Source organism: Salmo salar, chromosome ssa26 (genome assembly GCF_905237065.1).
Source record: "Salmo salar chromosome ssa26, Ssal_v3.1, whole genome shotgun sequence".
NCBI lineage: Eukaryota > Metazoa > Chordata > Actinopteri > Salmoniformes > Salmonidae > Salmo > Salmo salar.
In genome coordinates this window covers 21,257,548-21,279,909 of record NC_059467.1, presented here as the reverse complement: position 1 = coordinate 21,279,909, position 22,362 = coordinate 21,257,548, and the positions used below count along the sequence as shown (strand labels likewise).

At 44.2% G+C, this 22,362-nt stretch overlaps 1 protein-coding gene across 1 annotated transcript in view; it reads right to left on the bottom strand.

Moving 5' to 3' along the window:
* Positions 1 to 22,362, bottom strand: part of LOC106587432 (protogenin A) — a 42,145-nt gene that overhangs the window by 7,076 nt on the left and 12,707 nt on the right. The window contains exons 3-12 of the mRNA XM_014175821.2: positions 14,834 to 14,978; positions 14,503 to 14,636; positions 14,051 to 14,347; positions 13,787 to 13,946; positions 13,087 to 13,334; positions 11,273 to 11,437; positions 10,060 to 10,365; positions 7,781 to 7,969; positions 464 to 559; positions 167 to 353 (exon numbers count right to left, since the gene is read on the bottom strand). Coding sequence (XP_014031296.1) covers positions 167 to 353; positions 464 to 559; positions 7,781 to 7,969; positions 10,060 to 10,365; positions 11,273 to 11,437; positions 13,087 to 13,334; positions 13,787 to 13,946; positions 14,051 to 14,347; positions 14,503 to 14,636; positions 14,834 to 14,978 — 1,927 coding nt within the window. The remainder of the gene's footprint in view (positions 1 to 166; positions 354 to 463; positions 560 to 7,780; positions 7,970 to 10,059; positions 10,366 to 11,272; positions 11,438 to 13,086; positions 13,335 to 13,786; positions 13,947 to 14,050; positions 14,348 to 14,502; positions 14,637 to 14,833; positions 14,979 to 22,362) is intronic.

Sequence of the window (22,362 nt, the reverse complement as noted above, 5' to 3'; positions counted from 1 at the left end):
ATGGAGATTATTAATCAGATCCAATACTTTGGCAATTGACCTGCAAATTCTTAAATCCGTACTAAGTGCTAACCTGATTTATATGACCATACTAAGCGCCCTCTATCCAGTTAAATGACTATGTGCTATGGGGTATGAAGAGGAAGGTATTATATTGGACACTCACGTCTGCAGGTAGAGTACCAGGGAGGCGTTCTGAAGGCCCACAGGGTTACAGCGGATGGTGTAGTTGACGATCTGGCTGGAGGTGAAGGCTGGACGCCCCCAGTGGAGGAACACGGCAGACGAGCTGTTGGCCTTGGCATACACGTGGTGAGGGGGTGGCGGAGGGGGCACCATACGATCACGAACCGCTGATACACACAGAATTTTTTTTATGTTAGAGGTACTCATGCGTTGAAGGATTGATAACTATCATCTGTCTCAATAGACAATGGTTGCTTGCTTTAAGTGAAGAACTTACAGACACATCCAGGGGTGCTGATAGTCTGGTCTGCCTGGTAGCCATCTCCTATGAAACTGAACGCCAGGAGCTTCACATGGTACTTCTTCCTTGGGTCTAAAAATAACAACATTTACATGTCTTTCACTGTAGGCCTATGGATATAGTATACTTTTTTGCATACATCATATAGACTTTCACCTCAAATTGACCAATGTGACCTACAGTGGAAGTGAGCGTGTCTGTCCACTGGGGGGCATTACACTGAACCAGAGGCTGTGTGATTTCTCCAACCAGTGGGCTGGATCAGAAAGAGCATGGCTGAGAGGTCAGTGAGGCTTGGCTGTGGAGCTCTGCGACAGATGCTGAGTGCTGGGAGGCCAGTCCCTAGGTCAGTTCCTGCCCTGCTCAGGGCACTGAGGCACACAATAGAGGCCTCCTCTATCCATCACTCTGCCTTTTCAGGGAGAGTAGGAGAGACCTTCCCCCACCCAGAGCTGCTGGCCAGTGGTCAGTCCTATTCAGCTCCAGGATGTGGGGGTTAAACCACAGGACAATGCCCCCCCCTAGGAAAGACAGAGCGGTCAATCACATGGCCAGAGTCAGTGGCCTTACAGACCCCAGGTAGAACAAACGCTGCTAAGTTAAATGTCCTCTCTGTACCCAACAGGCCACTGATAAAAAGTTCAGGCCAAACACTATCCAAATGTTTCACTTCATATCTGCTTTGATTGGTTAATTTGTCTCCTAGACTACGATCTCTTGTCATCCTGGAATAACCAGGTTACTGTGCATGACATATTCTGATAAGGAGGATTGGGTTGGAAAGGTAATTCTTCATCATATTAATGTGTTATTACCCTGTCTTGTGCGTAACAATAGTATAACTCATTCCAGAAAAATTGGCTGAGCTAGAGTATAAGCTGTATTGGGTGAACCGGCTGCAGTGTATTAAAATATCAGTACACAGGCAATTACAGGAAGCTCCTGCTGCAACCATGAGGACCTTGCTGAAATAGCTGAGGATCTATCAAACTAATGACTTACCGCCTCCTAGGAATTCCAAGGTTCTTCAATATTTCAAAATATGTCACCCATCATTACACACAGAGTAAGCAGAGGAATCTAAGCAAATTAGCTTCAATCTGTGAGTGTTAATTCAATACGTTTATTTTTGAAAACACTGGGACATATTGATTTGCATTTCAGTCATCAGTTGTCGAAATAGCACTGAAATACAGTCTAGTCTAGAGGAAACTGAAGTGCTGCACGGCCTGACATGAGATCTTACAGCACATCATAGGCCTACGTAAAAGGCTGTGGGATGACACGTCATTATCCAACCGAAGAGAGGGGTAAGTGTAATAGGCTGTGTAGAACGTCATCTATGCTTTACAGAATTATACAGCTAGATCGCAGTACTTCATGGGAAGATGTACAGGTACTAATAACATCACTAGTATCAGTGGAATAGTGAGCACCAGTAACCGAAAGGTTGCTGGATCGAATCACCGAGCTGACAAGTAAAAAATCTGTCGTTCTGTCCCTGAGCAAGGCAGTTAATCCACTGTTCCCCGGGCGCCGAAGACGTGGATGTCGATTAAGGCAGCCCCCCGCACCTCTCTGATTCAGAGGGGTTGGGTTAAATGCGGAAGACATTTCAGTTGAATGTATTCAGTTGTACAACTGACTAGGTATCCCCCTTCCCTTTCGCCATGGAACAGTAATGCAGTGTACAACATGACCACTAGGCTGTGCTCCAGGACACATACGTTGAGAGGAGCACAGGAGTGTGGATACAAACTGAAGTCATGCCTATCCTCAGTTCCAGTCACAGAAGCAGTCATTTATGAGTTCTACGTTACTAACAGTTTCTGTGATCATGTCTCAGAGACAAATAAAATGTAGACAGTTAGATCAGGGTTTCCCAAACTTGGACCTGCCCCCCGTTTAGTTTTTTGCTCTAGCACTACACAGTTGTAAATGAGAACTTGTTCTCAACTGGCCTACCTGGTTAAATAACGGTGAAATATATATTTTTTTTAAACACAGCTTATTCCAACTTAACATCAAGCTTTGATTATTTGAATCAGCTGTGTAGTGCTAGGGCAAAACCAAAACGTGCACCCAGGAGGGGCCCCAGGACCGAGTTTGGGAAACCTTAAATTAGATGATCTAAACCCAAGGGTAACCCATGTTGATCATCTGACAAACAGCTAGAGGATCATATTCACTGCATGTGTGTGAAAATATATGTTGTAATGATGAGCAGGCTCTATGTCTTCAAAAGAGTTGAACATATCAAAAAGCAATTACAGTCATTGTGAAAAATCCAACCACTTTGTTGAACAACCATCTCATCAGGTTTACTATGCTCCAAGAGCTAAAACAACTGTGTTTTTTCTAGGATCAATCTGAGGGCCTTGAGGCTCAGGGAGGGTCCAGGGGGTGGAGTCAGGGCAATGGGAGGCAGGGGGATGGGCAGTAGTAGAGTCCGAGGGGTATGGTTTGAGCCACTAAGACCCCTAGCCCTGAGGAGTTTCAATGGAGCCAGCAGGTCAGGCATAGATACAACTCAGAAGGAATCTGAGGTCATGGGTGTGGAATACGAGTTGAGCCTCTTTTTTTCTCCCTCAGAATCCTTGCCCTTTCTCTGTTCCCTAAGCCTTAATTGGGAAAGATAAAGAAGTGACTTGCAGGAGGGGAGAAAAAAATACTTAAAAGTGTCTTAATCTGTGGTATCGTCTAAAGATTAGATACATCAACTTAGAATTTCGATCAAAGAAAATATTACTGATAATATGATTGCATAAAAATATGAAGCTTCTCTCTTTATATTTCTTCATTATAGATGGGTCAATGACTAGGCTACTGTTGTCATTTGCTACAGAAAACATTTAGTTATGCTAATTAGCTATTGTTTGATGAAAACAATAATAGGAAATTAATTGCACATATTTGTGAGGTTCCTATATCTTTACTTTCTCTAGGAAAAGACAATGAATTAGTATACACTAGCATAGCTCTCTTCTGTCCCTCCTGTCCCATGTCCACTCTGGTGTCCACAGTCAGGCTGGCCGGGCTTTGGACAGTCCCAGGGGCTTTTGTTCGGCCCCAATCTCTGAAGAGGAGCAGTCAGGGTCTCACAGTCCCACCCTTGCCCAGCCCCACAGCACAATGGGCCTGCAGTAATTATGCAGGAGAGGGGCTGCGAGAGGGGGCAGGCTTTGACATCTGGGCCATGACCTTTGACATGGAATCTGGGCAAGCTAAATCCTGCCAAAGGAAGGGTTATGGACACTGCTCTTAGGGGGGAGGGTCAAGCAGGGGAACTGAGCAGAAAAGGGGGAAAAAACACCAAGAGACAAAAATAAAAAGTCACTTAATAGGTGATGATAAATAGTGCCAATAGGAGGAAATGGTGAAGCGAGAGAGCAAAACTCTTCAATGGGCAATTTCATAGCCGATATAATGAAAACGTGATTAGATATGGCAAGCTCAATTGTTCAGCTTAACTGCTCTTTGAAACATAGGAGTGACCTAAGGTTATACTTTGCTTTCTGTATAAATTCAGAAAACTGAATAAATTCAGAACTTGCAAAAGTTTTCTGTAAGCAATTTAGGAGAAAATATGGAATTTTACTTCATGGAAATGTATTGAAGTGTTAATTTAAAACCTGTGAGTAATACACATGGTTTGGGTAAGGTTATCAGGGATCTCCATGGTTGAAGATAAGAGGTGTCCACACAAACCTCCCCCTCTGTATGGAGTCAACCATGCTTGCACTAACCACCACTCACAATAAACCCTGGTCAAAGGGAAATGTGTATTAGCCCTGGTTCATTCAACAACACCAAATCCCTCACAAAGATAAGATATGCTTCAGTTGCCACATATAAAATGGGCAATAATCACCCTGTGTGTGGATTCAAGGCCAAATGTTTCTTGTTAGATATCACAAAAACTAACATCCCTCAAACTCATTGTGCCTTACTCACTTTGCTTGAGAAAAGTTCATAACTAATTTCCTCAGAATAATACACAATCTGCCTAACCCTTACTGCCATTGCATAAAGATGCACCAAAGTGAAGCTGGTTCATTTTCCCATCATGCCTGTTGGGTTAATCTTGCAAGGCTTTGCTCTCCCCATAAATTATGATGCCAGTTTGTATATGTGGGGAAATTCTTGAGCTGTTTGTGGTCACCTGATTTTTTTTACAGCCGTTTTGCAGATCCTGCAGGCCCCTAAGGCTTTGTTCTGCCCTGAGAATGGCCCCCCAGACCACAGCAAGAAGGGTCTGAGCCAGGGCCATAAATGTCAACTCCCACACTGATCCACAAAGCAGCATATACCATAGGGGGAGCGTATATCTCCCTCTGACACACACACACACACACACACACACACACACACACACACACACACACACACACACACACACACACACACACACACACACACACACACACACACACACACACACACACACACACACACACACACACACAGTTTATTGATGTAGTGGGCTCACTAATACCCATCTACCTTTTATCTGACACCAGGCATGCAATAACTAATGTTTTCCCAGAGAAAAGACCACTCCACGATGGGCAAGGTGGCCCCAAGCTATGAGATAAATCTACTACCGTACACACAGTCCTGGTACCAACAGGTATGGGAGGTATTTCAACCGTGACTATGCCACAGGAAGAATAAACATGAATGGGAGGACCTCAGTATTTCAACACCATGTCATTTATACACTGAGCTACAACCTCTCACATTCCTAACTTAGAGAGCCCTTTCAGTCATGTGGAATGGTCTTAAGAGATCATTTAGTAATGGCCAGAGCAGAGCTGGTCTGTTTCTACTACAGATTCAGAACTCACCATGTTCATGTCTTTTCTTCTGTTAGAGAGGTATGTTATTTGTGCACAATAGAGCAACATTGACTCAATAATACAGTAACGGTTGGCTTGTTGTCTTTACCACATCAAAGCTAAGTGAATTTAGGTCCCAGGGATCTGAAATACTTATCAAGTCACTCAGTGAGATTGGTGTTGTTCATAATCCCTGACTGATCGAACACATTCTCTAGTCTGTGTGTGGTTGTGGTTTCAATTTGTAAGTCGCTCTGGATAAGAGCGTCTGCTAAATGACTTAAATGTAAATGTAAATGTTTCCAAACCCGTGTGACTGTCACAAGTCACAAGTGTCCTTGGGTGAAGTAAAGAGTTAAAGTTAAAGCCTCTATTAATTGCATTACTAACAGACACATTACAGCGTAATCCTTTATCCTGGATAAAATCCAATGAACATTTTAATTGAAGCTCCATTTTGCTCTCTACTTCAGACATGCCATGGAGGGTAAATAATCTTGTTATTAGAAGTATCCAGAGTGTTTTCTAATGGAAAAACACTTCATCAATTCAATAGTAAGTAGACTGATTAAAAGTCAGTAAGAAAACAATATGTATAGTTTATTAAAGGACATAAGTCATGGTTTGTCACTCAAACAACATTGAACAAAATCAATAGGGAAATGCCCTTTTCCACTGCTGTTCTGTCCTTGGAAGGTCAAATCGAAACAGGGACTACTCAATTATGGGCAAACATGGACATTAAAGCAGACTCAAATTGATGAGAACACCCCGTTTTAATTAAAATACCCTGTTTGGAGATGTGGGTCACGTCCACGAAAATAAAAAAATGACTTAATGTTACACTTCTCATATTGGTTTATTATCAATGTCACACCAAAATGACCAAAGCACATCCGAAGGGGAAACTGAGTCAAGTCAGTATTGTTATCTGAAGCCGTCTCTCTGTTTAACACGTCACTTACTGAAATCAACGTTGTAAAAATGTGGTGCCATGGGCAGGCACTGAAATCGTACCTAAAACCTATCTCACACTGACGGTAATACGTGACAAATTAAACTGCTCTTCCTTGAGGGGGGAAACCTTTGGGAAGATAAATGAGATGCATACTTCTCTTCAACATGTCATACATGTATTTACAGAAAGACTCAGTTACCAGTGGTGAGGGGCTGAATTTGGTTGACTCTTGGTCAATTAAGTCTCTTTGTGGCCCTTAAAGCCTAACACAATGAAAGCCTTTGATGTGAATGCTCCTCCAAATGCTCTGCTCACAGCAGTCATAAAACACACCATAAATCTGCTCCACAATAACAGCTTCCCTCTCCTCTAAAGACAGCCCTGGAATACACCTCTGCCAGCTATTCTATCAAACAAGCACATTTGAGGACATTAAACAATGAGAAACTAATGAAAAACCAAGGCATAGTAAGTGTGTTTTAGTGATATCTATCTATATCACATTACTACAACTTGTTTGTCCATTATGTTCATTATTCCAGGAGGAAAATGTGGTTCATGAGGAAAAGGAGAATGTACACAAAAAGCCAGACTTCATATGTTCTTTCTCTTATCTCTCCGATAGGTTTTACCTCAAGCTTTATAAAAATACTCTCTATTGAAAAATAATTATCCATTCAAAACAACAAATATTTCATAAAGTACAGCACTTTAAAACCTACTCAATACTATAGCCTTGTGTCATTCTAAACAACAGCTGATGCCAAAATGGGGGAAGTTTCTGCAGTCATATTTATCGCCCCCTTCACAGTAAGACCCCTCCATGACAAAACAAAAACACATACTGTAGCAAGAAAACAAAAAGGTAAAAGGGGACACATACTGTATTAAACCCCCCACCCCCACCCCTTATGCTTTCTAATCCTGGTCTAGTGCCAGAGCTTCCTGATTCAAAATTCAGCTGCTGGCCACCTGGCTGACCTCCTCTGGCCACAGATGGTCAGTTGTCCACTGCAGTGGTGTGGGACTCCCTTTCCTTCCACACTCTCCAACTTGGCAAAATGAATTTGACCCAGAGGCCAGAGAACCAGCATATGCCCCCAACACCCCTTCCTCAGTCCCAGCTAGCAGCTATTTCTAAATCTGTTGGGGGGACATACATTGGAAACCAGGCCACGTCCGTAAGGTCATGGGGGGTTGGCTTCTTTCTGGACCTCTGGACATGAGCCCCCACAACTCACATGAAAAGACTTTGTCCTTGCCAAACTAATGGGCTTTTCTGATCTTAAAAAGACCTTAAACATGCCTGGTGAGGACAAGGAAAATGTTTTTTAAGAGCATCTTTGATCCGAATCCAATTTAAGGAGAACTTTCATTGTGTAACCATGCATTGACTAGAACATATTCTTAATCTTGCAATTGAAATCCAAAATCAAGACAAATGTCATCAGCAACAATGAGATCATAGGGCGGGTGTAATATGTGGAGTCTACTCACCCAGGCCTCCAATGGTGTGCCTGTTGTCCTGGACACGCAGCTGGATGGGGGAACTCTCAGCCTGGCTCTCCTCGTGGTAGAACAGCCTGTAGCCCTGGACGCTGACAGAGTTTCCTGGTGCCAGCTGCCAGCGCACTATGATGGTGGTGCAGTTCAGAGGCTCCAACTGAAGCTCAGGGGCCAGAGGCACTGTGAGGAGATAGGAAGAGAGAGAGATCTGTGGTTAGAGGCACTGTGAGGAGACACGAAGAGAAATAGACCTGTGGTTAGAGTCAATGTGAGGAGACACGAAGAGAGAGAGATCTGTGGTTAGAGGCACTGTGGGGAGACACGAAGAGAGAGAGATCTGTGGTTAGAGTCACTGTGAGGAGACACGAAGAGAGAGAGATCTGTGGTTAGAGGCACTGTGAGGAGACACGAAGAGAGAGAGATCTGTGGTTAGAGTCACTGTGGGGAGACACGAAGAGAGAGAGATCTGTGGTTAGAGTCACTGTGGGGAGACGCAAATGGAGAGAGATCTGTGGTTAGAGTCACTGTGGGGAGACACGAAGAGAGAGAGATCTGTGGTTTGAGTCCCTTTGGGGAGACACAAAGAGAGATCTGTGGTTAGAGTCACAGTAAACATCTGAGTATTTATTTAATGTAATTGTTTTGTGAAGAGATGGCAGTTCTGCTTCTAGCTCCTAAGCAACTTTGCCATATTTTTTTGTGTGTGTGTTATTTCTTATCACAAGCATTTTGCTACACCTGCAATAACATCTGCTAAATATGTGTATGTGACCAATACAATTTGATTTATTGAGTACAGTTCTGAGGATGTAAGGTTCAAACAGAATCTCTCTGTACTACTTATATACAGAGTTCAACCTGCATGACTATTCATTTTTATTCAGATGTCTTTATTTTAACCAGCTTATCTGAAATAGTACCAAGTCAAGGGAGTATATGAAACTCACCCACTCCCAACCCCCACTACCCAATCAGGCCTTCTTTACCTTAAGCCCAATGGCCAGGCCACACCAATGTGTTCATAAAGGTCAATTTGCTTCATATTCAGATACCATTCAGAGCCTTGTTACTATTGACAGTCCACAACTATTTATAAAGAAAGGTTAGCTAGTCCTTAACAACAAATGAAGGACTTGTTCAGGAACACATTTGTTTGGGATACCCAAATTATTAAGAGTAAACCATTTAACATGGCAGAAACATGCTTATTTAGATTTCCCATAAATAATTTGCTGGACAAATAGGGGCAAAGTCACCAAAAAGTATTGTATTGTAAGAGATGCAGGGTGGCAGGCTGGGAGCAAGTTGACTCTGTAGCTTGTCTTGTTCCTTGAAAACAGGAATGCTCTCCACCCAGCGGCTCACTGGCTTTATCTGATGGAAATAACCGGCTCCCAGCCTTCAGCCCCCAACCAGAGGCACATCCATGCCATGCCCCAGCCTGGCACACAGATTCACAGCCAGGCACAAACACACACTAGCAGAGATGAGCCTGGTCCTCAGTTCTACTGACAGAATGCCTATTCAGCAGACATGATCCTGGCAGAATTCTAGAAAAGATCCTGTTTGTTTCCAAAGGGACAGAGAGAGAGAGAGGGCAGCAGTCCCCTCCCCCACCCCTGAGGCTCAGATGGAGCTCTAAACAGAACTATTCTTCCTCCCACCCAGAGGCCTCTCTTTTATGACCCATGACTGAAGCCATTCCGATGTTACTGACAGAGCGGGCCAAAGGTCATGAAGTAACAAACGCAATGCCTTAACAAGATTATTAGAGCAAGCTCTTCTCATGGCTCTCTCTCACACATTCAGCAGAGGACTGGGAAGAAGAAAGGTTCAGAGATAATCCAGCCTCTTTGCTCCTATATTGACTATGTGTAGAGGGAAGTGTGCTCTCACTATGCGCCTGCAAGGCATGATGGTTTTAGTGTGCATGATAAGTCAGTGCAGGAAGTAAGGCAGGAAGTAAGGCCTTACATGTTTATTTCTGTGATGTGGTAGCTTTACAAATCTAAGGTTGAAATTCCGGTTCATCAAAGATGTTATGGCTTACGTATGTCTTTTGACTTTGATTGACTGGAAGTGATTAGTTGTAATCATATCTGTACAAACATCATATGTGCACGCAGCAACCTAGTCATAAGACTGGGACACACAGAGCACATGTTTAACTTTAGAAAAAATACCATGTGCATGCCTGAATGCCTGGAGCATCGGCCCATCAGGGAGCAGCCAGTAACTCATCGCTACTACTGAGGAGCATGTGTAAGTACCTTTGGCGCTGGATGCCTTAGGGGTGCGGTGGGAGGTCCAGGCTGACTGTTCCCCCCAGCCCACGCTAGTGGCTGCAGCGATGCGGAGGAGGTAGATGGTGTCGGGCTGCAGGCCCTCCAGGAGATACTGGGTCTTCTCCCCAGGAAGCTCCAGCTGGGTGACAGCCTGGTCGGCGCTGGTACGATAGGACAAGCGGTAGGCCGACACCCGGCCGCGGCTTAGCTTGGCTGCAAGGGGCTGCCAGGACACCTGGATGTCTGTGGGGCTGCGGCTGGTGAGGCTGAGCTCGGGGGCACGCAGGGGCACTGTGGAGAGGGAGACCGAGTGGTCATGTAGAGGCTTATACAGTCACCAACTTGTTCATTACTGTGTTACTGTCTCTGGTTTCTGTCTATATTTATGGTTGTTTTGTATCGTGTTTTGGTGGGGACCAAAGGAAGAGTTGCGATTGCTAAAGTAACAGCTAACTACTGAGACTATAATGAACAAACCCAGAGATACAAATCAGCTCACTGTGTGTCACACTCAATCATACTGGAAAATCAATTCAGTAAGTCTGCAAGTGTACACAATAAATAGATGGAACCTGATTTAGACTGGTATGCAATCATGTGACAGATATTCCCTAAATCAAGGACAATAGGCCAGTAATTTTCTGTGGAATATGAAAGAAATGTAATTATCCTTGATCATAAGTGGTGGTCACGGTTGCACAGTGCAGAAACATTTAATGGAGGGGTGTGAACTGTGAAGGGCCCTTGTGGAGAGTTAGATTATAGTAGAGAGGGTCATTACTGATCTCTAAATATCAGCCTGACTAATGTTTAACCAGCCGAGTGGTCCACCATATAATCCTTCCTTATTAGACTCCTCTATTCCTCTGGCGCACCTCTTAGAGACGACCCCAATTAGACAGCTAGGGTTCAGCCCCACTAGATTCATTACAGGACCTACAGTACTGCCCACTCTCTACAGCCTATTCATTACAGTTTAAACACACTGGAAAACATCCTCTGAGTCCTCCATTAGAGTGATAGAAGACCTTACACAATGACTACAGGATCAATATGAAGCATTCTCTTTACTATTCATCTGGGGGTGTTTTTATTCATCCTGGGGTGACAGTTATGGCTGTTTCCCTGGGTTACAGCTCGATAAAGGCCAGGGTGGACTGTATGTTTGTGTATGTGGGAGCTAACGACAAGGCCTCACCATCCTCCAGGGTGTGCTGGAACACATGGTCGGACATGCGGCTGGCTCCCATGGGCATGTAGGCCACGATGTAGAAGGTGTAGTTCCGCACTGACTCCAGGTCATCAATAATGTACCGGGTTGTGTCGTTGCCAATGACAACCTGATATTCCTCGTTGTTCAAGCCTGGTTTGAGGGAAGAAAAGGACACACATTTAATCAATGAATCAATTACCACCCAGAGAGTTGTAAGCTGCATGTACAGGCAAGGATTTCAGAGGGGATCTGATCCTTCAATGCAAACTCTTTAGGGCACTAAAGGGGGACCTAATCATAAAAGGGTCTATGAAGATTTGCATACATTCTGAGTACAAAGACAACTTTTGATAACTGTCCATAATCATCATTCAATGATTTCTCTCAGTATACAGAGCAATTAGAACATAATCACTTTGGCTTTAGGAACCTCCTTGTCTGAGGCACCTGATTCTTACAAAGTTACGGTGTACATCTGTCTCTAACGGTGGGCTTCTGGTCCATTCACTATGGACAATATACAAAAAGTGTCAACTCAATCAAACTGGTTCCTTCCCCTTTTATAGACAATTTCATCAACATTGCTCAAGCCAATTTCCAGCATTCAATTTTCCCACATTGCTGGCTGAGCCTAATAGCAGTTTAATTAGCACAGATTAGGAAGGTCCCACAAAAGACTCACTTGTAGCCAGGACGTATTGAATCGTCCAGCCTGAAGTCTGACCTGGTAAACAAGATCCTTGAGAGTAAACAGAAAAGGCCTTGTCCAGGGGCCTGAAAGGCCCAGGAAACCTCCCTGAAAAGACACACAAAGCCTCCCTCCCAGTCCAGCTCATACTGTCCCAGTGCCTTGACAGAATCTCCTCTGTTGGATTAGCACACTCTGACACACAGACTAATTAGTTCCTTCTTTCATTAGAACCTCCATTTAGTGCCAAGGCTCTGTGTCTGAGACCTCAGGTGCAGAATTCTTCGGTGCTACCACTCCTGTCAATCTCAACGGCCAGCCATTCTCTGAGACCGGACAGAATGTTTCATGTAATCTTAATCAAGTGCACCAAATCCTATACAGACGCCAGTTATTTAAGGAGAAAGGGGCAGATTTTCGAACTTACTTCCGTTAACGTCCTTATCCTTACATAGCCTAGCAGGTGTTTCTTTTGCTGCATGGAATTCGTACATTTGGCCTATACAATGGTATTCCATAGCCGGCGATGAACAACAGTGCCTGAATGAACTGGATAAAATTTGTGCTGAACTGTTACATTGTTTGAATGTGACTCTTGGTGCCTCTTCATCAACAATACAGGTTCCCAGGAAAGCTAAAGGTCCAGCAGTCAATGACTGGGGTGACTAGTGACAACAGTGCAGCCCTTGTATTCTTGTGATCGGTTCCTGTCTATCCTGCATCTCATCTAGTGTAGGGTGCTCCTGCACCTTTAAAACCCATGCACAGGGCTTGAGATCGCCTATGGAAGGCCTGTCCTGTTTGTACAGAGCAAGCTGCTGTTCTTTCTTTGGTGCAGTAATCATTTTTTTCCTTGACCTCTGCCCAGCAACCAACTATTAACAACAGATGGTCAATCTCCCACATTCCGTTCTGGGGGCAAGGAGGAAGCGGAGCATTCAGGACTCTAAACAGTGTTAACTGTTAACTCCTGGGGCTACCAAGGCCATTAATATGGAATGCCCTAATACATATGACATGAACTATTTTCTGCCAACATCAAAAAGAGTTTCTGCTTGAAAAGGTACAAGACATAGAAGAGGCTCCCCCTGAATTGGCTATCATATCTCACCTTCAGCCTTCATGTAGTGCACAGAGTAGGCGATCACTTTGTCTGAGTTGTACAGTGGTCTCTCCCAGGCCAGCAAGATGGCGGAGCTGGATACAGTGTCAGCCCGGATGTTCCTGGGCGCGCTGGGCCGGTCCTCTGACATCACCACTATGAGCCGGGCCATGGACAGCACAGAGCCCTGCTCATTCTCTACCTGGCACTGGTAGATGGCATCATCCTCAGGGATGATCTGGTTGATCACCAGTTTACTGTGGGACAAAACACACATGGCCATATTAGACTTCTGTCCCTCCTCCAGTTTCCCCTACCAATACTTAACCAGTCGCTTACCAGCTCTATCATTCTCTTTCAAATCAGAAACCATTAACAAGCCAAGGCAGAGGAAGCAAATTAGTGGGAAATCCACTGAAATGCCATTAGCACGTTAGTAAATTATTCAGCTTCCTTTCTTCTGTAGGGAAGGGCTGATGAATTTTTAATTGGGACTGAGTTTCCAATCAACAAAGACAACTTACCTGGGGGGTAAAGGAATTAGGGATTCTGTTTCAATTAACATACAGCAGAACATACAATATGGTTGGTGTTTAGGAGGCAGGGATTTATAAAACAATGGGATGATCATATAAATAAAGAATTGAGAGGGAGACAAACAGGAACAGAGAGTTATTAGCTACAGTTGATCTGTTGTTAGAGCTCAGACCTGTTGTACATCTTGATGCGTCCGTTGGAGTGGACCTTCTCTCCGTTCTTCAGCCAAGTGATGTGGGGCAGGGGAACCCCCTCAGCCTGGCACACAAAGCGGGCCGTGCCCGCACGCGGACGGGTCAGGCTCTCCGGCCACTCCACCAAGGACGGAGGCGCTGAATAAGGGAAACGTCTTAGATGTAACAAACACCAACAATGATGTCTGTAATAACAACTGACACTTATAGGAGCTCTACACAGACGACTAACATGTGTTTACCTAGCACAGTGATGTTGGCTGTGGCGATGGTATAGTTGCGCGTGCCAGGGGTAGTGGCTCTGCACATGTACACTCCTCCGTGTTGGGGTTTGATGTCAGAGATGATGAGGTTGCCATTGCCCAGCACCTTGGTGTTGAAAACATCGATGGACTTGCTGTCGGCTCGGCTCCAGGAGATGAGGGGTCGGGGGTTCCCTGTAGCCATGCATTCCAGGATGGTGCTTTGGTGCAGGGACACAGTGGCATTCTGGGGCCCGGCGATGATACGAGGCCTCTGAGGCAGTTTGGGGCTTGGAGCTGTGGAGGGGAGACAGGATTTGACCAGGGTGCCCACTTCACTACTCAACATAAATATAACTTGGCTTTTATTGGGCTTATAACGTTTGATGCAATGCTTGTGAATATATTATGTTTAAATCTGAAAAGAGTGCTAATTCTCCACTATCTCCCACCTGGAGTGACAGTGAGGGTTGCCTCTGTACTCCGGCGACGGTTGGCGATGTTGGTCGCCACACAACGATAGTTCCCAGCATCCCCTTTTTCCACCCCGTGGATCTGCAAAACGCCGCTGGGCAAGACTGTGATTCTGGGACAGACAAGAACACAAAGACAATCAATACAACTGACATCATATATAATGGTGGATGAGCACACAGCTCTGATATTTCTATCACTCTGACATGTACAGTTTAAAATCGTAATAGACTTCTACAATACTCTCAAATGCCATCTACAGATAAAGTTAATGACATGGCATGATAATGAAATAATGAGAATGCATACCTTTTAGTTGCCAGGGGTAACATGACCCGATTGAACTCCCAGGTGATGATGGGAGGAGGGCTTGCAGTGACTTTGCAGGTGAAACGGGCGACTGATCCTTCTGTCACCACAATGGAAGTTGGCTGATTTGTAAAGGGGGAGATACCTACAGAACAAAACAAGGAATGGTGAGACACTGTGTACCACAAGAGTAGACACATTCTCTAATGTACAGTACATGTTTGCGAAGAGATGATTACTAGTAATGCAGCCATTAGAAAGCAAGAACTATGAAATTATGTTTTTCTAGTATTGTATTTTCCCCCATTTGGATCTATAAGACCAATCATCACAAAAATGTATGTTCATGGCCCAATATCCTCTCTTGCTCGGCAGCTCATCTTGGTGGATAAGGTTACATGTCTTTCTATCAGTAAAACTAAGCCTCTGTATCTTAGAACTGTTCAGTTAAAATGGAAATCAATGACATTTATGGAAATAAGGGAATATATTGAGCTGCCAGGCATATCTTAAAAATATACAGTACTTCACTTTCAGGTTACCATCTCACTAAAGCCCATACCCAGCAAAGGCCAACCCACTTCAGTATCTGCCTGATAGTGAGACAGTTGCGCTGTGAAGCTGAATCTCATTCTTACAATTTTCATTGAAAATAGGTAAATCTATGTGCACAATTATACTGAAATGATCACTACCCCAACTGCCATCCCCTTTATTCATTTATTTGTCCATGAAACTACTTGCCATGGAGCTGCCATGTCCCAACAAGAAATCTCTATCCTATTCAAATCAACCTAAATTCTGTACATTAGCACTGAGATTGAACATTTGCCAAGAATAATCACAAGGGCTGTTGACAGCAAGATCTGAAGAGCCCCACAATCCATCCAACCTTACCCCTCCAAGACAAATTCTCTCCCTGACCTCCTCTCCTTACAGCCTAGACAGAGTTCATGTGTTGATGCATTGCCGTCTAATCAAGACAGTCACAGGAAGACCCTTTTGCCCTGAGATGTAAGTTAGTCCGCTATTGAAATCAGCTGTTGTTTTTTTCTCCTTGCCCTGTCTCTCACCTTCTCTTTGAAAATGCATAAGCTCCAGTTCTCCCTCAAATGAGGTGTTATACAAGCACCAGACATCGGATATCAGACGGGGATCCCGAGGCCCTAACTAACCTAAACAAACCAGCATGTTACATGTACCTGTCAGCTCATCCTGGCTGGAGCACATTAAACCCTGAGGAGATCAGAGAGCAGAGGAAATCTCTGCTAGGCTCATCTTATTAATTAGCTCCTCTAATATGCACATCTACGCACATGAGCAGAGGTCAATCAGTCAAATGTGTGCCATGCACACAAACTTTTAGTGGCCCACCTAATGACTACTGCTAATACTTTAACTGAAATAAAATTCCTCATAAGCTTGCTATAAAACTCTTTATATTTGAACACAGAGTCATTAAGCCCAAAGCTGGTGACGAGACCATGTGGAGGAAGATGGGAAGCTTGATCCATTTTGTTTGAGATCATTGATTCATTTCCCGCTCACGGAGCAGCAGAGTTTGGGAAGATCAGTCAGTGAAAGATGATACTGAAAGTGAGGCCTTTGACAGGCCAGATGAATGGCCAGCCAGTGGGAACCTAAAAGGACAACATCACATGTAACCAACCCTCACAGACACACAGTCCTCACAGACACCCAGTCCTCACAGACACACAGTCCTCACAGACACCCAGTCCTCACAGACACACAGTCCTCACAGACACACAGTCCTCACAGACACCCAGTCCTCACAGACACACAGCATCTAATTCCTAATTCAGCCTACCTCTAGGTCTATTCCTAGAGAGACAACAGATATAATATGTCTCATATGCTTATAGCAATTAATACATCATTATAACTGTTACCAACATATTATTTGCCACTGATTTTATACTTTAATCCCCCTGAGATAAAGAGGGGGATTAGTGCAGCCGAACGGTGATGATTGGTAGAGAGGTCTGGCAACATCCTGCTTGGAATCCATACAGTTCAGACACCACCTGAACTGTATGGAAACTAAACTCCATGAGAACCCTCATGTACACAGCGTGTGTCCCATTACTGATTTCACCTAAACCTTATCCACCGTTAAGAATGATGTTGCAAGTAGTTCAATGTCTAGAATAAATTGTTTATCGTTTCAAAAAAGTTATACAAAATAATCTAGAACATTATGCCCAACCCCTTTTTCAGTCACTAAGCAATAAAAAACCCAAAAGCCATTAAGGTCATCCACTCCCATCCCCCTTTTCAACTAATGACACCTCAGGTCAATAGTTTGTTAAAGTTACTGTCCAGTGAAAATATTACTTTTAAAAGTTAATAATATGTTAATTTATACCCAAATAATTGTGTTGACTCACGATCCTATACTCGTATTTGTGGCCAAAGCATAAATTGGAGAAAAAACACTTAAAAAACCCCACATAAAATTTGTATCTCAAACAGACTGTTTCAAAAATGCTTGCTATTTCCTCATGGAGGATGATGTCATCCTCCTGAGGAGGATGATATGACCAGTCAATTCTACTCTGTTGTTGGGGTACGCCCACACTGGAAACACTCTTTTCATGCCACTTCGATACCGAAATGACTTTTTCATAGCAGGTTAGGAGACTTAACAGAAACGTTCAGCCAAGAAAGTCCCTGCCATGGACTGGCGCAAGAGGAATGAACTCTTCAGTAACCTATAAACCACATATTTCCTTCCTCCTTTTTGTCTCCCTTTTGCTCTCTCCAAACGTGCGCATACACACACACACACACACACACACACACACACACACACACACACACACACACACACACACACACACACACACACGTGAAAGTGTTATTGGTTGTGATTTCATGATTTTCATCATGTGATAATTTAGGGGTTTTCCACTTTTTTTTAAAAACGCCACTCCTGAATAAGAAACAATGTTAGGACACTGAGGTTACGGTTAGGAAAAGGGTTAAGGTTAGGGTTAGTGAAAATGCTCTCCAAACCTGCTACGAAAATCACTTTGTATCGAAGTGGCTTGAAAAGAGTGTGTCCCACGCCCACACCATTCCAACACAGAAAAGCCGTATTGTAACACACTTAATTAAAAATTTTGGAAAGAAAACTATTTCACTCATATTGTAATTAATAATACATCATATTTCATAGAAATCTGGAAACGCTGGACAGTTACTTTAAAATAAATGATGGTGTGCTGCTCTTGATACAGACCTCAATTTAAATCACATTTTTGGAAGGACTGGGATAAATCAAATATTTACCAAAAAGCCCCAGGGTTGGATAACATCAACATAATTATCATAAACAAATCAAACCACCCCTGGTACAACTGGGACCCAGTGCAAACAACGTACTAGGCTACATCAGTGAAGGACTATATAAAGAAGACTACATCAGAAATACCCAAAACAAGTACCACAAAACAAAATCCTCTTCACCCATTTACTACTCTGAGAAAAAGGAATCAGATAATTCAAAGATACACGTGACATGTGTCTTCAGATTCAAAACAGCTGCATGTTTTCAGAATGCAATGCGCACCACTTAAGTAATGGATTAACAAAAGACTGCAGTGCTCTTTGACCTCTGCACACATCCGATGCTGTTTGTGCTGCAGGGGCGAGCAGCCATCAGCACTCACAGATGAAGAGGTAGTCTGAGGGGAGGGGAGGGGAGAGGGGCATCAGAGTACCTCTCCTGGGCTCTCTCTCTCTCCATCCAACTCCCCCCCCCCCCCCAGGCTCAGTTATCTCGCTAGCCCAGTGTAACAATGAGATACTCTAGCCAGTGTTTGCCTTCGGAGGCTCCCCCACTAACTTTATCACAGAAATGACCCCTCTTCTCTAAATTCTGCACACAAAAAACCCTGAACGCACATCAAACACAGCAGGCTTGCTAGGGGAGAAAAGAGGGGGGGGGAGCCAACAGATGAAGAAAACATACGAGGAGCTGTGCAAAAAGATTACAAGGAGCTCAGGTTTAAAGCGAGGCAAATCCTCACTAGGTGCATGGTTCATCGTTTCTGATTAAACAGCTGTTGCCACTGACATCAGAGAGGACCCCAATCAACATCTTCTTGCACCTTAAGTCTGAATAATTGAACTATTACCACTCATCAAAGTTCACTGATAATCAGCACACAGCACACGCTTCTAGCTGTATCCTTAACAAACCTTTCTTAGAGTACTACTTAAAATCAACGTAAATCTCAAGCACTGCTCTCGAGAAACCTTGCCTAAAGGTAAACTCCACCCCGTCATAAACACACTGGATTGGGTCCTGGCCTCTATAACGGCCGATATGGATAGCTGGACGTAACCTGGGTTTCCAGGTGTCGTGGTGTTGAACAGCGGGAAAGCCCTAACTGCCAGACTGGGCTCTCTGTGAATCCTGATCAGCGCACTGCACTCTGACAACTTCTCCGTGTCGTCTTCAGGAAGGCGGCAAGGGGAATTCTGTCCCTCCTTAACGCAGCTGACCCTCTGACATTTCAAGGTAAAGACCTCCTTGTTTTTTCCACTGGCCACGGACAGAGCATGTACCGTTCATGAGCAAAGCCAGAATGAACCCAATTCATTTTGGGATCCATAACCTACATTGTCTATCCTGACCAGTTTTAGAGAGCTGCGCCACTTTGCATTGAACTTTAATTTGCAGAGCGCTTTACTTCTAGTATTTGACTTTCAAATGGAATGCTAACTTATCTAATGGGTTGTGTCCCACCAGTTGTTGTAGAGGCCCATTTATTTGTGTAAAGTTCTTTTGAAGACAAGGGGGCTGATCCTTTCACTGAGCCCCTGGCCACTTTGCTTTGGGCATTTTTAATTGAATTAGTTCTGAGCTGTAAGGCCTCTTGTGCATCAGGCCCAGTGCAGCCCTCTGCAGAGGAATATTTGCTGTGGAGATAAGTGCAGGCAGGCATTGGATTGGGACCATCTTTGAACGGATACAGGGGCCCATCCCTCAGCAACACGCTCCCATGGAGGAACAAAATGTGGAACCTCTAATCAACATCAAACACATTCCTAAGTGTTGCACAACAGCAGCAATGCAACATTGAGGCATCCATCCCAGTAGCCCGGGGCCTGGGGGCATGAGAGGATGAGCTTCCCAGATACAAAAAATGCTGGATTGACAAACAGAGAGATCCTTATTGATTAAATACTAAGCCTCAGTCTAAAATCTATTCTGCTAGGGTTTGTCGAGCTGTGGTCACTGCCATGGCTGCTCAAAATATGCGATTGACCATCTCCTTTGAGTGATGATGGTCGCCAGAGGCGGCACCTAATGCTCCTAAATGAAATATAAAGCAGATGAGCTGAGGCTCACACTACAATGACTAGATTATACCTTCAACTATCTCTGTGCGCCCATTTACCATTTACTTCCTCCAGTCACCTTACAGATGACTTTTGAAACGCATTGCCAGCAAATGCTCATCATATGCACCTCCCCCCTGGAGCTTTGGGTGTCCAGTTATTGAGCAAGGCCTCCATAAATGAAAAGGTGACTTGACTTTTCTCCACCTTTCACAATGTGTTTATGTTACTTAAAGATTTCATTCAACCACATGGAGAATATATAACTACCAAACCCACCTAGCTAAATTGTAAAATAATTTATTGTTTACCCGGATGTTTTGTCCAGCTTGTTTCTAATGATGGGGTGAATGCCTGTGCCAAGAAACACAAAAAGAGGATCTGGCCATCTGCCCCTTGCAGTGACCCCACCTCTGACCTCCAACCTCCACAAATCCTGACCAGCACTGCTGGGGTGGCCTGACGTTCCCCTGCTGGCTCTCTGCAAACTGCCAATCAATCACTCAGAGCCTCCTAAAACTGGGAGGGTAGTACTCTGCCTTCCTACAGATACGAAATGCCCCCGCTAACGTGCTCTTTCTCTTAAACCCTGTCCACTGCCATTCCATACTACAGTAGAACAACGCTTTGCATAATGCTTTTCTTCATTTAGTCACTGTGCAGATGGGAGATGTTGGTTTGCTTTACTGTGAAGATGATGGTGCCGAGTTGCAAAACAAATCTGTTGCTATTGATCATGAACAAAGTGGGGATTCACAATAAATCAAATCTCTAACACAAAACATAATGATGGGTGTTCCATTATTAGTAATGACCATTTAAACCTCTAAGGTTTTGCGGCATGCAGACTTTGCACCCTTATCTTAAGAAACAGAAACAAATTTGACAGCAACAAAAAAAATCTGTGAGTGAACACTGAAAACACATTCACCAATGTCCGAACTAAACTATATAATTATTCCGTGCCCTGCCTCCCAGCTGGCCGATCTCTTTGTTTTCGAGAGGTCTGCTGAAGCCAGAAGCTCAGTAAACAGCAGATCAGTGGACAGGTCAAGCCCGGACAAAGGTTCCCTTAGAAACTTCAGGGGCCAGCTCTGTCCCCCTTCCCCCTGATCTCTCCACAGTACAGGGGTGCTCTATCAACCCAAATCTCCCCATCCCAGCCCACCAGTGGACATGCTCTTTAACAAATGGGAATCCAATATTCAGAGCAGCTATTTGCTCTCTTCTAATTACTATAGCTTGAAGGATCACACTACAGGCACAAATTCTACCTCACTACTGTGTAGGTAAAAAAAATACTTGTAATGAGGTGGAAAGAATGTGTTCTATACGGGCTGTATGGAGAGGTTTTGTTATGGAAATGTTCAACACAGCCACTGAGCATGCCCAATGAGCATGAATAATCCACTAATAATAAAAAGCAAAGAATATCTTCACAGCAAAGCAAACCATAAAGCAAATGTTCATAGTGTGCACAGTCAGAATATGTGTGCATTCAGATGCATCCCTCTGTGGTCAGGGGTTTACTTTGTTGTTCTCTGAGCTGTAACTCAGAAACATTCCTACGTTTTTTTTGGAGGGGCATCGGAGCTCAGAGTTTAGCCAGGGCATCTGTCAACAGGTCAATGGCTGCTCTGAGCTCTGCTCTGAGCTCTGCTCTGCAGCACTAATTTCCTCCAGGCCTCTCGGTTCCTAGCAGTAGACAAACACAGTAAGTGGTCAAGCAGGGGACAGAACTGGAGCTTTCTATCTACTTCAAGGCCCTGGCTATGTGTGTGGCTTCTCCTCGCTCCTGATTGGAACAAGGTGGATGAGCACTGAGGCCAGATCCAGAGTGGCTGGTCGGGGGATCTGCTCTGGCAGCTTTGTCAAAAGCGATCTGCAGCGCAATTGAGTGGAAACACTGGCCCTAATCCTGCAGATGACCTGGGCCAGGCCTGCAGCTTCACTACGCATGACTAGGTAGGGACTGGAGTTGGTCCTGGTCAGGTCATGTGGTCAGGAAACCCTCTGGGCCCTACTCATAATCAGTGAAAGTATAAAGGAGTATTGATTCCTCCCACCCTTATGAGTCATAAGTGACAGGACAAATAACATTACTGTAAGTGTTAAACAGTAGGACTGAAGGATGATTCCTTTGGACAGCATTACAAGAG